The sequence below is a fragment of the Hesperophylax consimilis genome, unplaced genomic scaffold, assembly GCF_061612785.1.
Source record: "Hesperophylax consimilis isolate HC1 unplaced genomic scaffold, BYU_Hcon_1.0 scaffold_39, whole genome shotgun sequence".
Taxonomy (NCBI): Eukaryota; Metazoa; Arthropoda; class Insecta; order Trichoptera; family Limnephilidae; genus Hesperophylax; species Hesperophylax consimilis.
In genome coordinates this window covers 431,207-440,931 of record NW_028301269.1, presented here as the reverse complement: position 1 = coordinate 440,931, position 9,725 = coordinate 431,207, and the positions used below count along the sequence as shown (strand labels likewise).

At 31.5% G+C, this 9,725-nt stretch overlaps 1 protein-coding gene across 1 annotated transcript; it reads right to left on the bottom strand.

Moving 5' to 3' along the window:
- Positions 1–428: 428 nt before the first annotated feature.
- Positions 429–9,231, bottom strand: LOC149408995 (putative serine protease 42). The gene is made up of 4 exons (XM_089650238.1): positions 9,057–9,231; positions 8,279–8,378; positions 7,342–7,461; positions 429–2,835 (listed from the first exon to the last, which is right to left on the bottom strand). The coding sequence occupies exons 1-4, from the start codon at positions 9,206–9,208 to the stop codon at positions 2,659–2,661; spliced, it is 549 nt and encodes a 182-aa protein (XP_089506364.1). The 5' UTR covers positions 9,209–9,231; the 3' UTR covers positions 429–2,658.
- Between the last annotated feature and the right edge of the window lie 494 nt (positions 9,232–9,725).

Below are 9,725 nucleotides of genomic sequence, written 5' to 3'. Positions count from 1 at the left end.
GTAACTTAAAAAAACTTGTGACAAAATTAGTGAAAATCTTATAATCTAACAGTATGTTACATTTCAAAAAAGTTACTTACATAAAAACATATTACATTTCATACAAATATATTTATATTTAGATTTACATCCAGAAATCTACATTTTGAGGCATTCGCTTCATCTTGAAAACGTGGAAGATGTCCTACGTTATCAAGACGTACCTGGAGTTACAAATAGATTTACATCCAGAAATCTACATTTTGAGGCATTCGCTTCATCTTGAAAACGTGGAAGATGTCCTACGTTATCAAGACGTACCTGGAGTTACAAATAGATTTATATCCAGAAATCTACATTTTGAGGCATTCGCTTCATCTTGAAAACGTGGAAGATGTCCTACGTTATCAAGACGTACCTGGAGTTACAAATAGAAATAAAACTACAAATAAATAAAATAAATTTATTTTATAATATGTCGGAAACACTGAAATGTGAATCAAAAATAGAAACACTATAAATGAACTTTACAAAATATACATCCTCCCATAGTAGTAACTTTACAAAATAAAGTGTGCAAAGATGAAATTATCTACCATAAGAGGAAATCCGTATTTAACATACAAAAGATATAATTATCTACCAACAGGGGAAACACGGTATTTAACATACAAACAAACAAAAGATTTTCCCGAAGACACTAACAATATTATATATTTATACGAACAACTCGCACAACAATTTAAACATCTGTAATACACCTGGCGAAATCGTCAGGGCTTGGCTACAACTTCTAAATGCTGGGCTGAAATAAAGGATCACAAAACCACCCAGCATCTATGAACTTCAAATCACAACAGAGACATCTTAAAATATCAAGTATAACGCTAGAAGTCTTATAAAAACAACACAAAAAATATATGTACAAATGAAATTACACTCTCTGATATTCCAGTACTCTGTTTTAGTACAGTTTTACTCTGGATATTTCAGGCGAGTAATTATTGCTTATAATAATTTGGGTAACCGGATAAATCATCACAATGATAATTCATCACATCTTTAAAAAGTTATATAAAGTCATGGAAAATGATGAAAAAAAAACTTTATTAACTGGGTTATTTAGGTTAGGTTAGGTTAAAAAAAAGTTTTCATCGTTTCTAATGACTATATATCACTTTTTAAAAGTGTGTTGAATTGTCACTGTGTTGAGTTATCATGGAACCAATAATTTGTTATCCTTTGTGCCATGCATAAAAAATCTTGTCTTATAAATATTAGTTTATCATTTAAAAATAACACAATAATAGTTAAAAAAATATACAATTGCAGTAAATTATAATCACTTCTTTTCAAATAGGTAGAAGGTTCCACGATAACTCCTCAAAACTCCTTTAAAAGTGATGAAATGAATAGTTACATATGTAATCAAGTTTTTGTTTCATCACTTTTTATAACTTCATAACTCCTTTTATAAGTGGGTCGAATTGTCATTTTGATGAGTTATCCGGAGGTACTGGATTCATCAAGTATAAATGAAAATAATGCTTGCACAGAAATACATCCTTGCAATTAATTCAAATAACGATTCAATTAAATCTGTAGAGTAATTAATAAAATTGAAAAACTCAGTAAAATCATCTAATTCTATAGTGAAACTGATGATCTGTCTTGTAATACATTAAAAATATAAAACAGGATCTCTTAATTCCTCTGCAACATATGTTTAATAAATTCCTTAAGGTGAACCTCTGTACACCTTTCAGGACAATTTAAAAACTCCACAAAAATACCAATTTATAGATCTGATGAAATACGTAAAATAGACCAATTTTGCTTGTTTCAAATCCATCTAAAATATTTGAAAAATGCATACAAAATAGAGTTATTGAACATTAAGAAAAATATAAAATCTTTTCGTATAATCAATATGTTTTTCGAAAAGAAATCAGCAATGTATGTAGATGCAATAACATATGAATTGACAAAACTTATATACACATCTATCGATAAGAAAAAGGTACGACTAGAGGCTGTACTTAGATTTTAAAAAAGCTTTACATACCATAAATCATAATTTACTCATTAAAAAAATAACTCAACTAGGTTTCAAAAAAGTTACACTTAAAATACTCACCAACTATCTCAAAGACAGAATACCAAAAATAAAAAAAAAAGTTTAAATTTTTAATATAGAAGCAAATATAAAACAAGGAGTACCACAGGGAACTGAGTTTGGTCGATTTTATATTTAATATATATGAATAATTTATAAAATTTTGAAATCCCGGGACAAATTGTTTCTTACTCCGACGACACGGCAAACAGTCAATGGAAATTCTTGGTGCGGGTTAAATGAACTCAAATTTATTTAGAATTTTTAGTTTCTTATTCATTCTACTTCAACAGTTAAACAAGATTAAAATGCAACTATACAGTTTTTTAAAATTGGGACTGATTGACTTATAATTTAAAAGAAATATTTTGATTATTGTCAAGAATTCAGATATCCCGTGATTGTTCACGGGTGTACGCTAGCACATAACTAAATATGATGAAATTTATGGTTATTAAAAAAATAAAACAGTTCTGACTCTAATTAATATTAATGTGATGAAAATAGATAAATACATAAAAAAAGAAAAGGAACATTTCGAAGGATGTTTTTTGAGAGGATGGTTACTGAACCTGTGGCCACACTACACTCTCCACCCAGGAGACATAGGGGGCTACGAGGAGGTACAGTTGCTGGCAGGTGTCGCGCTCTAGCTCGCTGTCCAAGGAGAGCCCCACCAGCAGTTGGGTGCAAGCCACCCTGTCACCATTCCTGGCTGTGAGGTGGTCCGCATAGAATTCCTGCAATGCGCACATTCGAGTCAGTCAATGTGGGATATAAGTAAGCCTTTGTGTAGTGCAAGGCTGCCCAACCTTTTTAACATTTGGACGAAATTGAAATTTAAAAATCACTGGCGGGCCACTGACTACTGACGGTTCCTGTTTTTGACACCTAAGCTTTTTAAAGTCTTGTTTTATGCAACAAACAAACAAACATATTGAAATTTTACTGTCGTTTATTAAAATAATAAAATAAATAGCATCTACTGCCAAATAACGAAACAAAATTTTATGCAACAAAAATCTGAATCCAAGTAATTGATACAATCAATGTGATGTTGGTACATTCAAATTGGACAAACATATTAAAAAAACCTGTAAAAGACTCAGATCAATTACTGGCAGAATGTACATATTAAATTGAAACACTTAAAATAATTTATATATCAATGGCAGAATCTATTATAAGATATGGATTAACCATATGGGGAAATACTACTGCAACCAATCTGAAACAAGTCCAAGTTGTACAAAACGCAATTGTAAAATTACTAGTCGTCCCTAATATTTTTAAACAGAGACATAATACACCGTTGCTGTTTCAGAGTGCCAAAATTTAACCTGTTAAGGCTATTCTATGGCAAAAAATCATAATTCAGTATATATTTACCCCGCAGCATAAAGAAAATTATAACATAAATACAGTACTAGATTCACGCGAAATGACGGGTTAATAGTACCAAAATTTAATAATAAATACGGACAGAGAACGTTTGAATACAACATACCAAAGATATTTAATTTATTACCTGACACTATAAAGCAATGTAAGTCTATGAATAAGGTTAAATATATGGTGAAAAATTGGCTATCGGAAAAAAAATATTTACTTTAATATGTATGAAAAATTGTATGAAAAAATTGTTGATTCTGTAGATATAAGATGTAAATTATAACTTATAAAAATGTTTAGTTACATATAACTAAACTTTAAGCACCTGTTGACAAGCCAATTCAATTGGCTTAGCAGGACTTGTTTGTTGATATGTATTAACTATTTATTCAATAAAAAAAATAATAAGAATATGTGACATTGTTTTTGTTTAAATAATTCTCCTATGTTAGGAGTCAGTTCAGATGTTGACAGTAGCAACAAATCAGACATATGTTAGAGATGTGCGGTATTTATTTTTTACAAAATTAAGATTAGAAAAAAACTTTTCACAAACATACGTTGATCCACAACTACTTAAAAGTTGAAAAGCCGGGTCAGCTATAGCAGGAAATTCTTCCTTTGGCACCAATTTACAAATTCTTCTGAAGAAGTTTGTGACTTTTTTCTGCAAAAAAGTTTTTTTGTGCAGAATGATTTTTCATTTCAGTAAGTTCCAACTGAATATTGGCAGGATAACTAATTATTTCACTCAAACTGATTGTGAAAGGATTAATGAAAATTTGTAAATTTTGTTTTGTTCTTTCAAAGTGAAAGTACAAAATTTCCTGGAATCTGCTTTCAAACGACTGTAATAAGCATTTAATTTTAGATTCGTACTTAGTACAGTTTATGGTGGCAATATTGAGCTCTTTCAAATCTTTCAGTATGGGAAAAAGGTCAATATAGTTGGCTCAATTAGTTAAGAGTAGGAGATGAGGAAGAGAAGAGTGGGGGAGTACCTGGTTATTCGGATCTGGTCACAAAATATAGCTTAAGCCATTCCAAGCTATTTCTCAATTCTTAATGGAAATCTTCAGAGTTGCTTAATCAATCAGTCAATCTAAGCCAATATTTGTGACATTGTCATACAACATGAAAAATATTCGTAATACACGGTATCCGTAAACAAGAAGTACAACTCTAGTAAAAGCTGGAAACACGTAAATCTACATTTTTTAAAACTATTTTTACAATTTTTTTCGGCAACTAAAGGGTTATAAAACTTTTAGAGCGGGCTCTACGCTGAAATGCATTTTGAAACAGCTGACGTTAATCCCCAAATATTCCACCCTTGGACTCGATCTACTCAAAAAAAATCCCAAATCAAAAATTTTTATACCACAAAATGATTTCCAAATGTATTGTAGATTCCTTAATTTCCTGCTTGTGTTACAATTTTCCAGACACCGAGTACGAAAAAAGTAGGTACCTACCTGTGAAAACATTTAATTTAAAATCATCCTAATTTTTATTAGTAAAATTGCTTCATAATAAGTAATTTTACATCTGAACCAATACATCAAGAAATTGTTGAATTATTTATGTTATTATAAAGCTAATGCGAAATAACATTCTTTTAGTGTCAATTATTTAATTTAATGAGAAATTGGAACTAAAGGGATATGGTGATGATCTGGCTTGTAAGTCACACAGACCATCAGGGAATAATTAATTCCCTATGAAAAAATGGGTTGATTACAAAATTCACTCTGCAGGAAAAGTAATAAATTATAATCCAGCCACCAAATACATAAAAACAGAAGACTCACCGAAAATATCACTCGCATTGAGTTTACAGCGATTCCTTAAATCTCCAAATTCGGCAGCGGACGGTAATCGGCACAATACACTTGCATTCGCACCATGAATTAATAATCTATCACGACCAGCTCTCAAGAGAGTAGAATTTAGAATAATATTGAATTAGCACATTTTAATTAAAAAAGTACTGTCACTCACTTGTGACAAAAATATTTTAATCCTTTAGTCTTAAATTGACCAAACAGGAATAGTGGTGCCCTCTTTAGTCAAATAATATAATTCGGATGAATCCAGCTGATTAATGCATAGATGACTGTAATTCATTATCACTTTACCTGCAGAGCAAAATCTATGCGAGAATTGCTATTTTTAATTTTAAGTTTAAAATTTTATGTTATCTAAGTTTTAGTTTACTGCTTCTCCAGGATATTAAAATAATAAATGAATGTATTTATTGTTATTAAGTTTAATTTGTAGAACTCCATTTTATTTTTTATTTTTTATATATTCAATAATATTATTATTGGGTTTATAAAAACAGTTTATTTTTAAACAAGTTCTGCTGTGTAATTATTATTACGCGTGAAAAACAATTTTTAAATTCAATCTTTAACAAACACATCATTTATTATGTTCGTTATGTTGACGACATTTTGGTCTGTTGGAAAGGTACCAACAGACAATTAGATCTTTTTGTCACATTTGCTAACTCCATCAACCGTAAAATCTGCTTTACGGTTGAAAGAGAGTGTAATAATAAAATCAATTTTTTAGACCTAACAATCGGTAGAGAAAATAATAAACATACGTTTGAAATTTTCCGTAAGCCTACGTTTACAGATACGACCATTAATTATAAATCCTTACACCCATGGTCACATAAATTATCTGCCTACCACTCAATGGTACATAGGCTTAATAACATCCCACTCGACAAGAAAGCATACGAGAAGGAAAAAAATACAATCCTAACTATTGCTAAAAATAATGGCTTCAAGGGTAGAGACATTGAAAAAATAATTAATAATAACAAACAAAAAAATAACCTTAAATTAATTTATCCAGTGACTAATAATAAGACGAATAATAAATTCGGGTGTTTAGAATTCATCGGACAGACATCTAATAAAATTGCAAAAGTCCTCAAAAAGTGTGGCTTAGATATTGCCTTCCGCACAAATAACAACTTAGGATCATCTCTTAAAAACTCAAATAGTAAGGTACTCAAATTACAAAATAGTGGCATTTATAAACTCCAGTGTGACGAATGCAACGCTGTTTATGTTGGACAAACGGGCCGGTCCTTTAACACTAGGTTCAAAGAACATATAAGATCTTTTAAAAATAATAATAAAATGCAATCTCAATTTGCCAAACATCTCCTAGATGAAAATCACTCACTTAATGATAATAATAAACCAACTCCGTTACACGTACAAAATAAAGGCCGTAAACTGAACCTTTTAGAACAGTTAGAAATTAACAAAAACTCTAATAATCCGAAAGCTATTCTAATTAATGAACAAACAAATATAATTCGTTCACCCCTACTAGATATCTTCAAACCTAGTTCAAATATGAGTGCACTATGAAGTACTTAATTATGCTATTAAAATAACCCTATGAGTCATCGTTTGGGAATAACTAACATTAAGACATTCAGTCAAATTTTTAACATTACACTAATTGGGGAAACTTTGCTGGGGTAATAACCATTAATAATTTCTAATATCTTACTCAAAAATCAATTAAGAAATCAGTAATTGAAATTAAAATACCTACCTAGAAATAATATAAATGTATCGTCTGTAAGTGGGCTACCCACAGTTTGATAATGCCTTCAGAGGGCGAAACAACTGTCACGCGTAATAATAATTACACAGCAGAACTTGTTTAAAAATAAACTGTTTTTATAAACCCAATAATAATATTATTGAATATATAAAAAAAAAAAAAAAAAAAATGAATGGTTTAACAAAATCACAGAATAGCCCGCAAGGCCCATCGAGCAGTGCATTGAATTAATGAATAGTTGCGTCATCGCTACTTACACACTCCTTCGTACTGCTGCTGGTGCACACGTGTCCGTCTGTAACTCCATCAGGTGCTCCATAACTTCCTCGAGGGAACACTCTGCTGCAATCGTCTTCGGACAGGAGGGCCACTGGGTACTGTTAATATACACAGAAACAATAACATCAAATTGATGTAACATTTCCTGGAAACCCTCCCAATCTCTGGTCATTACCTTTGAAGGACAATCTCTTTCTTCTCATATATACTCATTATTTAACTAATTACCGGTTGAAATGTATAATATCCCACCACTCAATGTTTCATTCAAAGCTGCATGCAAATCTCATCCCAGATGTTTTATATGTGAAAAAACCAACCAGCTGACCTGACTGATGTTATTCTTTCCCCTCACCTATATATTTAAACTGCTCGGGCTCTCATTTCGCCATCAACTCTTCTTACCCAAAACAATCTCACCAAAAAATTTTACATTTTCTACAGCCTTTCAGAACGTATCGTTTCTGCTTGCTTCTAAACTATTATCGCGAGTCAAATAATCATTTGCTGAGGCTTTATACAGCAACTCTTTATCCAATTCTCTCTCCTTCTCAACGACAACTTCTTTTCGTTCAACTAAGTTCACTTGCAAAAATCCGAGCTCAAAACCGGCTATTAATAAGATCAGCGATAACACAACTCCCTGCTCTTAGACCCCAATGGTTCGTCTCTGTAAATTCCACAATTGGATGCGCAAACAATTATAATCCGTCCACAGCGAACTCTCAAGTTTTCTGAAAAACTCTCCCAAGACAATTCTGCATTTATCCAAACCCTTATTATTTTTCTAACTGACCTCACTCACATGGGAGAAGAGTGGTACTTTAAACTTATCGCAAGCTTCATTTTTCTTTCAACAAATTGCACGAAGTGACCAGGAAATATTATAATATTGGACCTCATTGTTAAACTCACCTTATCACCTTTATAGTTCCTTCTAGATAGTGTGAGTCCTTCGACAGGTTCCTGGGGCGTGTGTAGACAAACCGGCCGATACTTCGTGTTGAAGAGGACCCTGAAACACCATCAGAGAGTTGAATTAAGAATTAGAATTTCGGACATGTTATGAGACTGAAGAAATTAGGGGAGGGAAAGAGATGAGAAAGAGGTTTGTGGAAGTACCTGTCTATTCACATCTGATCATCAAACACGGCTAAAGATATTTCTAATAATGTTTCGATTCTGCATAACGTTCTTTCACCAGGGCGCTACTGAGAGTATATTTTGCTCTGGAACGAGTCGCTAATTTAATATGCTTCGAAAAAATATAAGAAGATATACACAATATGTATCAAGATATATTATATAAAGACAAACACAATATGTATCAAGATATATTATATAAAGACAAACACAATATGTATCAAGATATATTATATAAAGACAAACACTATGTGTATCAAGATATATTATATAAAGACATACACAATATGTATCAAGATATATTATATAAAGACAAACACTATATGTATCAAGATATATTATATAAAGACAAACACAAAATGTATCAAGATATATTAAATAAAAAACATACACAATATGTATAAAGATATATATTTTATAAAGACATACGCAGTATGCATATGAATAAGATTCAAATCCGCGAGCTCTATCACATAGGCATCAGTATTAATGTGTAAACGTAATTTGAAAATGGATACAAAGGCATTTATTGGTAATGTTTGATGCTTACGGTTTGTCCATTTCCAGCAAAACTAGATTATTAATTCCTCTTTTCCCGGCTGTGTACTGGGGATGGTGCACGCTTCTGGAGACGGAGAACACCACCTCCGGAGGAGGGGTGATATCCTGAGAATCCTCCCTGCAACCAATCAACATATTCATTTACATTTTGTTAGAAATTAATAATAACCACAGACATATGAATATATAGACTAGAAATTAAAGATAAGGGGTAAAATCAACTGTTGAAGAACAAAGGGGGTAAAGCTGACTGTGATTCGTCAATAAATCAATCTGACAGTAAATAGGCATCTCGCATTATAATATCACCATTTAGTTCTTAAAAGTAAAATCTGCTTTTGAATGAATAGACATTTTTACATGGGAGCGCAAATTACTCGCCACGTTATGAACTAATTTGCGAAGTCCAAATTCGGCAAAATAAATTTCTTCTATTTTAAGAGTCGAATATTTCGTTTACGTATTTAGTTAAGACACTTTTATAAATGTTCATAATTTACTTCCCAGCAACCAACCAGCTTTGTGTTTCGCGTCCAGACGTATCTCGATGTGATAGTATATGTTTCTACAACTGATCCATATTATACGATGTGAATATGCTTAAAATAAAGTAAAATAATGCTTACATATGGAATGTAATACGACAATTGGGTGTATT

Coding starts and splice junctions, on each gene's coding strand:
- LOC149408995 (XM_089650238.1), bottom strand. CDS start 9,208: ATGAATATGTTGATTGGTTGCAGGGAGGATTCTCAGGATATCACCCCT. Junction 8,379..9,056: donor TTGCTGGAAATGGACAAACC/GTAAGCATCAAA, acceptor ATGGTGTTTCAG/GGTCCTCTTCAACACGAAGT. Junction 7,462..8,278: donor GGAACTATAAAGGTGATAAG/GTGAGTTTAACA, acceptor GTATATTAACAG/TACCCAGTGGCCCTCCTGTC.